At 51.6% G+C, this 15,175-nt stretch overlaps 1 protein-coding gene across 1 annotated transcript; it reads right to left on the minus strand.

Moving 5' to 3' along the window:
• Positions 1–12,328: 12,328 nt before the first annotated feature.
• LOC144946055 (relaxin-3 receptor 1-like) lies at positions 12,329–13,531 on the minus strand. Its single transcript, XM_078874793.1, has one exon. The coding sequence runs from the start codon at positions 13,529–13,531 to the stop codon at positions 12,329–12,331; it is 1,203 nt and encodes a 400-aa protein (XP_078730919.1).
• Positions 13,532–15,175: the final 1,644 nt, after the last annotated feature.

Consider the following 15,175-nt stretch of genomic DNA (forward strand, 5'->3'; position numbering starts at 1 on the left):
CTTCTCTATCATAGATTCTATGACATCTCAGCAGGATAAGATTATCTGATATGTGTCTGCCCGGGACCGCACATGTCTGGTCTGTTTGTATTATCTCCATTACCACGTTCCCTAAACGTGCTGCGATGGATTTCGCTAAGATCTTGTAGTCAGTGTTCAACAGCGTAATTGGGTGCCAGCTCCCAAGGTCGCTGCGGGCCCTCTTCCCCTTATTTAGGGATATTTCCCCCCTCCCCCATGGACCCTCTTCCAAGATATCTATACAAATGCAGCAAGTCGTGGCTTGGTGTCCCAGGATCTGTCATAAAACTCAGCCGGTATTCCATCCTGCCCTGGTGCCCTGTGCCGATGCCTCGCCCAGATCCTCAAACTGAATTTGTTTATTCATTTCCTCAGGAGCCTTTATTTTCTGCTTAACCTCCCTAAGGAAGATGTCTCGGGCGCCCGCCTCTGACGTCTTACTTCCATACAGTTCTGCGTAATATTCCCGCGCAGCCTCAACTATACCCTCTGTCTGCGTCAGTCTGCCCAGGCTCGGGCTGACCAGCTCTTGGATTGTGCTTTCAGCCTTCCTGCACTCTTAAAAAATAACACGTGCACTTTTTCCCCTCTTCCACTGCCCTAACCCGTGTCCTAAAGACAAGCTGCGCAGCCCGCTTATCCAGCAACAAGCAGATTGTCCTTCAGCCACCTTACCTTGTTCATCACCGGGAAACCTAACTCCAGCAACCTATACACTTTCTTTAACTGATCGTTCAAACCCCTCATTCCTGACACTTCCGTTTACTGTGTGCCTGAAAAGAACCCTTGATCCGGTTCTTAATAATTTCCCACCACTCTGCCATTCCTCATATAATTTGATAAAAGTTTTCGTCACCGTTTCATCGGCTAAAAGACTCGTGTTCATCCTCCATATCCCTTTCCCCAAACTCAGTCCACCTGGAATTCAGTACCTCGAAGCAATCAGCTTGTGGTCCGAAAAAAGAAAAAAAGGTTCAATTTCCACATACTCTGCTTTAATTTTATTTGAGACAAAAAGAAAATCTATTCTTGAATGTAAAAAACCCAAACTATTAGTCCAAGTCAAACCTGGGCGTGTTGGGTGCATCAACCGAAAAGTGTCAATTAAATCAAAGTCCTTTAGCAAGCCACCGAGTTCCCTGGAAGACGGGTCAATCCTCCGACACCCGGATGCAGGCAGCACGTCCAATAGGCAGAGTGGGCAGTTAAAGTCACCCCCCAAGATGACGTGCCTTCGCGTAACCAACAGGGCTGCTATGTTAGCCCACAGTTCCAGTCACTCAGTATACCGTGTGGGGGCATAAACATTGAGACGAAAAGCCATTCCATCAGATGTGGCGTCCACATATTGGAGACAGCCAGGGACCACTTCCTGGGTCTCCTGTACCACGACGCTTTTACGTCCCAGGAGGATGACTACCCCAGTGTTTTTATTGGTGTTACTCCCTGACTAGAAGCAGTGACTGTCCCAGGACTTAAAACAGCTTTGCCCGGGCGAGAGAGTACGGCAGGTGGCACTCCCGCTAGAAGTAAATGTCTTTCTTTAAGGTTCGCAAATGCTCCATTACTCCTCGCCTGGCCGCACCCCAGGATCCCCCTCACATTGACCGACGCAATGGAGAGCTCCAGCAATGCGTAACCAGTTCCTGTCGACCAGGTTCAGGAGGCTTTCTGCACTCCTGGGTTTCGGGGAAAACACCCTCCCTTGGCACATCTTTGCTGTTTTTGTTCACTCTTCAGATGTCAACGGGTCTCTTGAAGAATGACGACTGTGGTACACGCAAGGGGACCGGTCTTGAGGGGGTGCCCGGTGCCCTCCGCTTCTTCTTTGTTGTACTCTCAGACGACTCCCTCTTGGTCGCCTTTCTTCCATTACGCCACTTCGTCCTCTCTCGCCTCCACCTCTTCCGCCCAATCGGCCATGGATGGTTCAGGGGCCGCCTCCTCCATCTCCTTGGCTTCAGGGTCGTCTCTTCGCCGGCTCGCGGATGTTTCCCGATCCTCGGACGACTCCTCTCCCTCCTCCTTCTCATTCTGTGGTGGTGTTCTCGGTCCTGTCTTCTCTCCACTAATGCCACCAGTTGCCCGGTTGCTTGGTGCGTGCTCAGACCCGGCCTCAGTCGTCCCTGTCCTCTCCTTCAGCCGTCTGGATCTTATGTGCCCAGACCATATTAGCGTATGATTCCGGGCAATTCCGATATAGACAGAGCTCACTTTCGCACAGATTACATTGCGCAGGGACTCTGCACTCTTCCACTACGTGGTCCAGTGATTTGCAGCGGTAGCACATTCGCACCTCACTTGCCACTGCCAGGTGGCCTCTTCCTCCGCACCTCCTGCATAGTTTGGGTTGTCCTTCGTACACAACATAGCCCCTACTACCGCCAATATTAAGGGCACTCAGGATATGTTGCAGGGCCCCATCCGCGGCTCTAAACCTCACTTGCCACTGCCTGGCACCTGTTCGGTAGTGCCTCATTATACTGGAAAAACAGTCACCATTTTCGTGTTCAGCTCTGATAATAGGTGCAGCTTAAGTAGCGACAGAGGCTTCTCGCCTGCCTTTTCCTCAAAAAGTCAGAAAACGCTGCAATAAGTTGCTTGTCTTAAAGCTAACGTCGAAAGCCCTGCCGCTCCGCAAGGCTATTAAACAAAACAGGTCCATTGCCTCAACTTCTAGCGTCCCTACCACCACTCTCCGCACAAAACTCGGGTGGTCCATGTTCACTTCCTCTGGCACATCATCTTTAAAGGCCACTCAGACGCAGTTGTATCTCCTGGCGTGGACCGGTGTAAAACTCACCCCCAGTCCACGTGTTCATGGTGTCGTCCTGCCCCTATTGGTCCAGCATCTGCCTTGATGGTTTCGCCACGATTGCTTTGCGCCTGCTGGCCAGCAAAGGCCCCAATTTCCGAAGCATCCTCGCTCAATCTGGCAGAGACCACCTCCCTCCGCGCTGGTACCTCTGCTCTCCTTGTTTATTGCCTCAAGATGTTCTCCCAAGCCCGCCTCCTCCCGGTCGAGGTTGACGCTTTCGCCACATCGCCCTCCAGCACGCACCTCCGTCCTCCAGGTAGTCGAGACGCGGCCGTTTCCGCCTTGGCAGCCGTCAAAGGGGGGGGGGGGGGGTTGGTCGTCCTTGCTTGTCTCGGCAGCTCGGCTGATCTCCATGCCGGTTGGAAAAAAAAATGGCAAAGCAGCCACTGGCCTGACAGCCAGGGTATCTGCTTGGGGTAAGGGAGAAAAGATGATCACGACGACGCCAGCTATTTTAAAATGTATTAATTCCTCAGCAATGAACAGACCGTTGCTGGCAAAAATGCAAGAAACCCACACCACAGCCCGCGCAGGGGCTCTTAACGTGTCGCCAGAGGAAGGCAAGACAACTTTACTACAGACCCGCGTGTCCATTTCACCAGTTAGAGGAAAAGAAAAAACAGGAAAGGACCGGCAAGTTGGCACCACACCATTTTGGGTTAGCAACAAGATACGACCGTGGCTGCCATGACAAAACACTCGCACGTCCCTTCTCCGAGTCAGAGGGCATCCCCAGGCCCAGTCTCTCATTCAGTTCCACACACGGAGGGGGGGGGGGAAAGAGTGGGGTAAAGGTCACCGCCATTTCTCGTTCACCATTCGGTTCCCCATTCTTACCCATTCCACCTTCACCACTTTTTCAATTAGCCATCTGGCCAAGCAGCATACCTCTAGCGGTGACATATGCGTGCCTTTCATCTCTCGCCTGCGTGCTCTCCAGAGAGCTTCCTTAATGGCCCCAATAATGGCCCATACCTGGGCCCAGTTCCCTCCCGCCTTCCGCCTAAAGAGCCCCCAAACCACATTTGGCACCATTGCTTCAACCGAACAAAAGTGAGACAGCAGCGGCCCACGCAACTCCCATACCTCCTTTGCGAAAGGGCACTGTACGAGGACGTGTACCGAGCTCTCATTCGCACCGCATCTCCTCGGGCATTTGGGGGTTCTGGCCATGTGACAGAACATAAATCTTCTACAGTCTAATCTGTCCCAGGCGGCCAGCCAGGACAGATCACATTGCCTCCTCGTCAGGGCTTCCGATAAAACATTTTCCAAGATCTGGCGGTGCATGTTCCCCCGCACTCCTGGCACCGATGTGCAGGTCTCCTTCTAGTCCATCTCTGCCTGTATGTCTTTTGGGCACCATGTTTCCCGTTTCCGGGCCAGCCCGTATTCTGTAATATAGCTTTCAAGCACCGCATTCAACCAACCCTGCGGCCAGGCAAGCGGTATGCCTCGCGGCAATGAGGCGAACCCCAGCCTCCGCAGGAGCCATGTCAATCTGTATTTCAAGAAATACGAGGCTTTCCCTTGGGGCCCTTTGGAAAAGAAGAGGCGCAATGTGTTGCACACAAAGACCGTGTTGGGGGCACGCTTGACATTTGGAGCGCGCACGGCCCGCATGGCGTACGCGTCATGAAGCACGTGGACAGCCGGAAACTTCTTCCACAGATGGCAGTCGTCTGTATTTGTTAGCGCTACGCTGCGCTACCAACCCGGCGAACCGAGTTCGATTCCCGCTCACGGTCAACACCAGCGACGATTATCTGAACTGGTCCTGGGCCTCTTCTAGGTCGACTCAGCCTCAAGTGAGTACCTGGTGCGGTGTGTAAACATCGCCACTGGGGAGGCAAAGGCGGCCGAGCGTGGTGTTGGCCATCCAACCCCTCGTCTGCCGTGCCTGCCTTCATAGGTGCTATTCGCTAACAGCACTTGCCCCAACAGCCTGTTAAGGATATACGGGGGATCTTTATCTTTACACAACAGGTAGCCCCTTTGAAGTTCCATTCAGGTGTCTCTCGAGAGCACGCACTGGCCTAACCCTCACCGGTACCACGCATCCAGGGCTGGAGTGAGCACTCACCTGTGCAATGCACACGGTCGACGCTCGCCTACAAACAACACCCGATAACATCACCTGCAAACTAACAGCAAGAGCTCTTGCCTGCAAAGACATCAACATCTGCAAATTATTGCACGTTCAATGTCACCTGTAGGATTTCCGTGGTACTTGTATGCAACGTACAGGCAGGCTGTAAACTCTGACCTGTATCATGTCTCAGCTCGTCATTCCTCCCAAGGCCACTTCCTTCCTGGAGACATATCTCTTTCTGCTCGGACAGACGTATATCCGTTATGTCGCTCTGCTCCTACGTTCTGTCCATTGATGCCGGCTTCATAGACCTCCCAGAAATCAGACAATACCACGTGGTCTACGACCGTGAATGATCTGGCCCCTCAATAACCTCCTTAGCCCCCCCCCCCCGCCGTCCCCCCCCCACTCACCTACGCATCCAGCCAGTATACAACCACCCTCCATGAGCAATAACTTAATGGACATATACTTAAGAGACAGTGGGGAAAATCTAGTCCTCAAATTAATCGACCACCAGACCTGGAATACTCTGTCAATGATATCGGTCAGCTCTGGCGACATCAAAATCAGACCTCTATTGTGCTCTGGTGCTGCATGTAAGGGTCGTTACCTGTCCAGGTTTGACCCGGAGCTAGGGTTGTCACCTGTCCGGTTTGACTCGGGTTTAACCCTTCACTGAATGTCGTAGTCCGAGAGTTGGCATCTGTGTTCGGGTGGCAGTCATTGATTTGTGCCGATGTCTGGTACCACTCGTGCTGTGTGGAACGTTATCCCAGAATACTGCAGAATATCTCCCCCCCCCCCCTCTAGTGGCCAAGGCTACGAGTTAGGGCCCCCTTTGAAACCATGGAATTTGTTTTAAACAGTTTAGTATTGGAAGTAATACCGTTTTTATGTTACCGCAATGTCGCGTAATGAAACGTCATTTGCTTTGAATGAGAGTAACTTGAGTAACAGAACATTGGACATAGAACTCCGTACTTGGGACATTTATTTCATTCAATACGCGTCAATTATATTGCAAACAGGTACTTACGGAGCTGTAGTGGCTGCATTTTGCAAAAGACGGAGCGCCCCTACAACGTTAAATGTTCGAGACCGTGAGCATAACAAGTATGTGACGAGGCAAGATGAACCGCGATATCGGATAGCCTCTAGGTGCGACTGTGACCGATTGCCGCACCCCCTGAGCAGATAACACTGTGAAACATTTTTTTTGTTCTTGGGTAGTAAGTGTTATTTCCTAATTGCGCATGCCTCAAAAGTACATAAAATGGCCATTATTCCCCACAAATTTTTGTGACCAAATCAGTGATATTTTGAAATTTACCTATTTTAAACGAGAAAACGGGCGAATTGTGTCTTTTCGTTCACTTAAAGTCAGAAAAAAACCCAACATATGAATCAAAATTAACATGTATTTATACTAAAGTAATACGAAAATTACTACAAAAAATGTAGACACCAAGGCACACTACCATAGGCGGGACTGGCCACAGCGGACCGAGTTCTCTGTGGGGAGGAACAACGTCAAGTGGGAGCCACTGGTGGACCCCCGGAAGGTGCTGATGCCACCACTGCACATCAAATTGGGCCTCATGAAACAATTTGTCAGAGCTGTAGATAAGGAGTCGGCAGCCTTCAAGTACCTTCAAGACTTCTTCCCTAAGCTGCCTGAGGCAAAGGTCAAAGCTGGTGTCATCGTTGGACCACAGATAAAGAAGATTCTGGAGTGCAATGAATTCCGCAAGAAGCTCACTAGTAAGGAGAAAGCGGCTTGAAACAGCTTTGTCGCAGTGGTTCGTGGCTTCCTGGGAAATCAAAAGGTCGAAAACTATGTGGAGCTGGTTGAGACTCTGGTGAAGAACTATGGCACAATGGGCTGTAGGATGTCCCTCAAAGTCCATATCCTTGATGCTCATCTTGATAAATTCAAGGAGAACATGGGAGCGTAGTCGGAGGAGCAAGGTGAACGCTTCCACCAGGATATACTGGACTTTGGATGCCGCAACCAATGACAGTATAACGAGAACATGATGGGAGACTATATTTCGGGGCTGATTCGTGAAATTGATTTACAGTATAATCGTAAATCTCGAAAAACTACTCACTGTTGCAGTAATTTTTGTATTACTTTAGTATAAATACATGGAAATTTGTATTCATATGTTTTTTTTTCAGACTTTATGTGAACGAAAAGGCTAAAATTCGCCCGTTTTTTCATTGAAATAGGTAAACTTCAAAATATCACTATCCTGGTTACAAAAGTAAAGTTTGTGGGGAATAATAGCCATTTTCTATACTGTTTAGGCATAAGCAATTACGAAATAACACTGACTACCCAGGAACAAAAATTGTGTTACATAGTGTTATTAGTGGCGTAGTAACTACATTATCAGTGGTGTAGTAACTACATTATCAGTGGCGTAGTAACTACATTCTGTGGCGTAGTAACGACATTATCAGTGACGTAGTAACTGCATTATCAGTGGCATGGTAACGACATTATCAGTGGCGTAGTAACTACATTATCAGTGGCGTAGTAACTACATTATCAGTGGTGTACTAACGACATTATCAGTGGCGTAGTAACTACATTATTGGTGGTGTAGTAACTACATTATCAGTGGCGTAGTAACTACATTATCAGTGGTGTAGTAACTACATTATCAGTGGCGTAGTAACTACATTATTGGTGGTGTAGTAACTACATTATCAGTGGCGTAGTAACTACATTATTGGTGGTGTAGTAACTACATTATCAGTGGCGTAGTAACTACATTACCAGTGGTGTAGTAACTACATTATTGGTGGTGTAGTAACTACATTATCAGTGGCGTAGTAACTACATTATTGGTGGTGTAGTAACTACATTTTCAGTGGCATAGTAACTACATTATCAGTGGCGTAGTAACGGCATTATCAGTGGCGTAGTAACTAAATTATAATAGTTACGACATTATCAGTGGCGTAGTAACTACATTATCAGTGGCGTAGTAACTACATTATAATAGTTACGACACCACCGATAATGTCGTCACGATGCCACTGCCTCCATTGAAACTTTCGCTTCGTCGTCGATCGTTCACTCTCCCGTGCTGATCCCTCCCCTCGAGTCTGGCACTCTCTCCCATCATCCAATCAGTGCTGTCGACTCCCTGTCGCTGGTCAAGCACAATTAGATTCTCTTCTAGCCGTGACAATCTTTTTTTTTACAAAACAACAACGTACATTTGTAATGCGCCCTTAACTTAAGACGTCTCAGAGAGCAGGAACGCACATGACGAAGGGACGCGAAGGGAACAAGAGGGAAGGAACAAGGGGAGGAGAGAAAGGAAGAGTGGAGGGGTCCGTGCGTTGGGGGGGGGGTCGTGGAGGGAGGGCGGGGGGGCTAAATACATAAATAACCATACTTCGCTGGAATGTCGCAGGGTTGCACTGTTGTGTCGTCCAGCGCCTTGAAACGCAGTAGCATTTATATGCAACATAAATCTAAATTCTATTGCAAAATATTTAGTGGTTAAACCTCACCTGCAAGAAAAAAACATACGGCTGCTTCATATATATACATACAGATATATACACACCACACACAGTCGTGTGTTTAACGCTCACCCGCATGATAACACCTGTTTTACTATTCACGATTATTACGATGATGATGAGATTCAGAAATTAGAGACGGGCCCGGAGCATGCCTCCTTAAATGAAAGCCGACAGAAGAAGGCCTTGGTCCGCAAAGGCCACACAGACGGCCGTTTGGTTGTCTACAGCGAGTATCCGGCAAGGCCTCTCGGACTCTCTACGGCGTGTAACTAAGGGCACAGCGATCAACCCTTGCAATTGCCAGATGACGTCATTGCTCGCGGGGCCTCCACTGCATGCGAATTCTGGAGGGGGTTTTTGGCCTCCTCTTTCGCGTTGACCAGACGTGTTGGAAGAGGCGGGCCTACCCACACTCTTCACCACTTGCGACCTGTCTGATAGACTGTGATGGTAACCCGCCCCTCCCCCATCATACCAATGGGTGAGGGGAGATATAAGAAACTCGCTCCATCGTCTCAACTTGCCGCGCCGGGAGGTGGCACCGGCGACCTCCTGGCTTGCGAGTCCCGCTGTGCTGACCGTGACACCACGAGCGGCTCCCAAGCCGTGCGTGGACGTCAGTCGGTTCATGAGCGGTCAAACTATCGCCAGACCCGTGGGGCCGGGGGGAGTCCTTAAAGTTAAGAGGTCAACACTTGGCAGTGTCAGTGATGCTGCCACACGTCGCCGTCGCTTCCTTCCTTCTGCTAGATTACGTTCAGAAAGCATGACATCATAAACACGTGCACGACGCATTTGATTTCCCTATCTCACTTATACGCTACTCCATTAAAACTCCAAAGACAAAGATCCCCCGTATAGTCTTAACAGACTGTTGGGGCAAGTGCTGTTAGCGAGCACGTATGAAGGCCGGAACGGCGAGCAGCACTACGCCCGGCCGTCTTTGACTCACCAGTGGCGATGTTTACACACCGCAGCAGGTACTCATTTGAGGCTGAGTCGACCTAGGGGAGGCCTAAGACCGGTTCAGATAATCGTCACTGGTGATAGCCGTGGGCGGGAATCAAACTCGGCTTGCCGGGTTCGCAGCGCATTGCGCTAAATGCTACAGCACCGCTCCCCACAGGTGCTCAGTACACGCACACCCACACACAGCACGAAGTGTGTAGCACACAGCAGGACACGGTACATCAATCACCAACTCCACACACACAGGATACACCTCAGTCATTGTAGACTGCAGAACAATGCACATCATGATCCGAAGCTAAACGTTTAAACCATTCCAGGATTAACGCGGTAACTTCACCATCATTAGCATCACTATCACCGCCACTGTCATCACCCATCATCATCACTACTGGTTTGATCTTCCACGAAGCTCATGGTCCATCCTAAACCACATACGCGCAAACCATGACATATATGGATACCCGATCCACAAATACGAAGGAGACATCACAGCGATGATAATACACTCCGCAACTCCTGACGCGGTTATCTACCTTGATAACCGCGTGAATGTGAAATTGTAGTTGATGCTCTGCATCTACATCAGCAGCCGTACAAAAGACGGACATCATCATCCAACTGAGGCTGGTAACATGAATCTCGCCTTCTGAATCTGCACGTCTTTGAGCAGCGAAGTCGAGTTCATACTTGGTCCCGCCATAGGAACGAGGAATGTCCATTGCAGATGAGCCCTGCACAGTTGCTGATGAGACACCGCCTGTCGAAACCAGTGCAGAGTTTTTCTTGTCTTGAATCAATGTTGCTGAAATTATGCACTCCCAAAAGGTCGCATGGCTGACGGGCTGTGTATGTATAACTATGATTGTTTGAGGTGGAGAGACGGACACGCGAAGGACACATTGCTTATTATTTTCTGCTGTTATTGAAATGAATGCTGCTGGGGGCGAGATGTTAACTAGCTCGCCTGGTAAACAGGAGGTCGTGAATTCGATCCTGATCTCGACCCTGATGTCTGCTGTATATTTGGAGTGTGCATGTCTCTCTCCTCGTGGTCGCGTGGCTTTTTCTCCGGGTCCTCCGGGTTTCCCCTCTACATTTAGAACCAACAACACGCGTTTAGAGTATTTGGCTGCTATACATTTCCACGTGATAATAAGCAACTTCGCTGAGCTTTCATTTGTGATAGCCGGGCAGTTTCTGAAAAGGAGCTACGTTAGCGCAGTGGACCTTACCTGGTCAAATAAAAATTGTTTAGTTTTAGCTGCTGCTACTGCTGTTGGTGTTCGTACTTCCACTCTTGCTGCTACGGGTGCAGCTTCTGATGCTGGTATTCTTAATTCGAATTATTATTGTTAATAATTATTACTCCTAATTTCAGTTATCCAGAGAAGCCACAATGAGTCCCATGATTATTTTTTCACTTTCGCAATAGGGCGATGGCGATGATTGCGAAGTATAATTAGGTCGACTCAGCCTCAAAGGGCTACCTGGTGCGGTGTGTAAACATCGCCACTGGGGAGATGAAGGCGACCGGGCGTGGTGCTGGCCACTCACCCACCGACCCCCTCGTGTGCCCTTGCCGGGCCTCACACGTGCTGATATTCGCTAACAAGACTTGCCCCGACAGTGCGTTACAGGCCACGCGGGTTGATCTTCGTTGCGCAATGCGGACTGAGTAATGCTGCTGCTGCGGTGGTGAAGGACGCTGTGGGAGCTCGACGGTCCCCTTCGCGGAGCAGGCGGCGCGTGGTGCGTTTCGGAGCTGTGCGCCGTGAAATGAGTCAGCTCGCCTGTTGATGCTCCTCCCCGCGACCCACCCACCCGTCCTCGGAGCACTGCAAGTAATTTGCCTTTGAATGAAATGGTGAAATGAGGAGGTAATGCGTGTTCCGAGTATGTAATTATATCCTCCAGGATTTCAAGGCTGTTCCGGCGAAAGAATAACTTGAAAAGGAGAACAAATTGTAAAGTAATAACAATGCTAAATTAATCGTGCTCGGTATTCTGTATTCCTTTCTCCCACCTCTTCTGTGCTACTATTACTTTGATCATCATTGCCATTATTGTTATTATCAAATGTCTTCCGAACTTCATCTTCCGCCGTTTCCAATCAACTCAATGTGTATTTGTTCCACGGAAAATCTCGTTTAGCCAGTTACCCGCAACTTCCCTGCAGCAGCCGCTCACAACCGTGTCACTGTTGGGGTGGACAGAAGAACAGCCAGCAGCCAGCCAGGACACGAGAGGCATCGATGTTGTTTAAGAGTCGTCTTAGTCATAGAAATGTCGCCTATTCTCGTCAAGTCTCACAAGCTAAGCAACTGTGAGCCTGTCTATGAGCTTGGATGGGCGACCACCATGCGCAACGGGTTGCTATCGGCTGCTGTGGGGCTACGTGGTGCTCAGCAGAGGGCAGTGCAGCTTCGTTTCTTGGGTTGTACTGTGCTTCTAGGCTCACGTCCAAACTTTACAGCCCGCCTTCCCCAACGCGCACTGACCGGCGTGGTGAAGTATGGTCAACGAACCCTCACGACCCGTCGCATGGCGTGCGGCGATGGGGAGGGGCTCTCTCTTATCCAGCAGTGGACTGATCAAAGTGGCGGTAAGAATGTGCAGCAGCTTCCGCTGATTGTGGTGGTGGTGGTTATGACGATGCTATTGGAACAGATGGCCTGGTGCCGCTGCTCCTGCTGAGTTACGAACTCCGCTACTGGTAGTGACTCACACCGCCGCTACTTACAGGAGTACACGGCTACAGCTGCTGCTGTTTACTCTGCGATCACCGACTGTGCTGCCGCTGCTGCAAGCGGCGCCACTATCGGCCACGCTATTGCTACTGCTGCTACAGATGCGGGTCAACGAAGACGCCTGTCGGCTCAGCGTTCCTGCATCGGCAGCGCCACCTGCCCCTGCGCGGATATCAAATCCCCGTCCGCTGCCTGAAGCAGTTCGGCGGCGCACATCTGCTGCACTTGCAGCTGCTGCTCCTGCATTGTCGCTTGCTGCTGGAGCTGCTGCTCCTGCTGCTGGGAGTCGCGCGGCTCCATGGGCCGTACGCGACAGCGGCGCGACGCGGCCACGGGAGAGCCGCACTGTGCGCAGCAGTGCAGGGCGCGCGCCAGGCGCTTCCTGAACTCTGCGCGCATGAGGCAGTAGAGCACGGGGTCCAGGCAGCTGTTGGCGTGCGCCAGGCACACGGTGGCGGGGAACACGTAGGTGTGCGCCGTGTAGAAGGCGCTGCCGAAGGGCACGGCATTGTGCTTGACCAGCACGCCCCACAGCGTCACGGCGTGGTTGGGCAGCCAGCAGAGGAAGAAGGAGAGCACCACAACGGTGATGGAGAGCGTGACGCGCCACTTGCGGCGCTCGCCCGGCACGCCGTGGCGCCGCAGGTAGCGTAGCAGCAGCAGGTAGCAGATGCTGATGACCAGCAGTGGCAGCGCGAAGCCGAGCAGCACCTTCTGCAGCTGGTAGAGGCCGAGCCAGAATTGGGCGGCGTCCTCCGAGCCGGGGAATCGAACGAGGCAGAGGACGTCGCCGGACACGGCGCGAGTGCTCGCGAAGACGGCGTGCGGGGCGGCGACGAGCGCGGCCGACAGCCAGATGAGGACGCACACCCAACGGGCCGCGGCCGACGTGGGCCTCGGCCGCGCGCGCATCGCTGCCGCGATGTAGCGGTAGCGCGTGACGCAGATGGCCGTGAGGAAGAAGACGCTCGCGTACATGTTCATGAGCGTTGTGGCCGACACGAGCTTGCACATGAGGCGTCCGAAGGGCCAGCTGTAGTCCAGCGCCACGTCGGCCGCCCAGAAGGGCAGCACCAGGACGAAGTGGAAGTCGGTGAGCGCCAGACCCAGCACCAGAGTGTTCACGGCCGACTTGCGCCATCGTTGCTTGGCGCGCATCAGCAGCACCACGATCAAGTTGCCCAGGAGGCCAGCGCCGCACACGAGGGAGTAGACGGCGGAGATGGCGATGCGCAGCCCCGCCGAGCCGTCCCCCGCTACGTCGATGTCGTACAGGGTCAGGTAGCGGCGCGTCACGTTCGCGTCTCCGCCGAACAGGCGCGTCGCGTTCATCTTTGCTCGCGAACTCTCGGCGCCCGAGTGGTCGTGGGTTTTTCTTCGAACCGAGTGATGATGATGATGGCGATGATGCTGTTGATGGTGGTGGTCGTGGTTTGAACGATGCCGAATTCGTAACGATGATTATTCGAGTGTTGCTAAGTGTGAATGGTGATGATCTGCAAGTCGATCTGTCGAATATCAATTGTTCGAACGACGGCGAAACAAATGTCGACGATTAGAATGGGAATGTTTTAATCCGACGAATGATGTGTGTTGGTGATGCGAATGCTGATGGTTTAAAAGTCGAGCATTTCTTTTCCGATAACTCGAACCCGAATGATGCAAATCCCGATCGTTGGAGCGCTGATTTCCAATGGTGTCGATCCGATAACTATTCGATTAAACCCGAGCGATCTTTCGCGCCGTTGCCCGACCCATTGCGCTGAACTTGTGCCCGAAAACGCCACCTCGGCTTGCCACTCGACTCCTTGTTCAGCCCTCGGTTTACTTCCCGCCTAGCCACGCACCGAGACGCACGCTGCCACCGTTACAATGTCGGTGCCCAGTACCGTCTGTGTAGAGACGCGCCCAGCGAAGCGTGAAAGAGTGAGCGGCTCGGAGCAGCGCTCGGCTCTTTATGAAGCAGACGCGACATTCAGAAATCTGCGGAAGCTCCCCACCACTACGAAGGCAGGTGACGACACTCGGGAGTGCAGGGAGAACGTCCGACGACGTCCGTGAGAATTAATCAATGAAGCCATCGTGACATCAAATGTCCAATTCAGAGCTCTCGCAGTGAGCCGTGCACCCACCACCTCGCGCCCGCACCTCCGATTGGCACGAGTGACTACGTACGGTGCGAAAGAAGTTCAACATGTCAGATAATGCCCCCCCCCCCCCTTAAGAAGATGACGCCACAGAACAACTCCTCGCAGTACTCGAATGGCGATTGTCATTTACGCGAGTGGGACGCTTCTAACGCGACGTGCCCTGCCAAGAGTGTATGTGCACAGCACGTCAATCAAACCACAGCGCACGCGATGGTATTAGCTCACGACATCTCACACACGCAAAGTGATAACACGACTCACTCAATGGGCACGTGACAACTCCAGCGATGCTCTTGAAGGTCTTGCAAAGATGAATCCGGAACGCACACGCAGAAGTTGAGCCCAAAATGTATCCAAAAGATCACGTTTCATCATCGCTCCATACCCCGTGCTGAACACTTACAGACACACGATGCCAATGTACAAGAGGACCGAGCGGTTCGCCCCTGCCGTGGAGTGCGGCGCTCCAGCCGACCAATGGGAGAAGCCCGTTTACAAAGCGCCAGGTTTCGCCGTGAAATGGGTCCGGTGGATTCAGAATGTATCATTGGAAATTATTTAAAAGAAAAAAAAAACCCTCAACATTGGCATGCCCATTTACATATAGTTTTAGTTAAATCGTCGTCTCCCACACACCTCCAGCTAGCATTGTTACCATGAAGGCGCGTAATGTATGATTCGTACACTCACAGTGGTAACTGGAGCAGCCTTCTGGATTTGAATCGCAAGCCTCGGGGTCAAGCAGAGATCTCCCTACCGCTGTGCCATGTCACCGCCCCGGCTACGCAACATATTTACTCAGACTGGAGGAATCCGATGAGCTATA

Source organism: Lampetra fluviatilis, chromosome 39, assembly GCF_964198595.1.
Source record: "Lampetra fluviatilis chromosome 39, kcLamFluv1.1, whole genome shotgun sequence".
Taxonomy (NCBI): domain Eukaryota; kingdom Metazoa; phylum Chordata; class Hyperoartia; order Petromyzontiformes; family Petromyzontidae; genus Lampetra; species Lampetra fluviatilis.

Excerpts from the sequence above, each read along its gene's own strand:
- LOC144946055 (XM_078874793.1), bottom strand. The coding sequence starts at position 13,531 with ATGAACGCGACGCGCCTGTTCGGCGGAGACGCGAACGTGACGCGCCGC.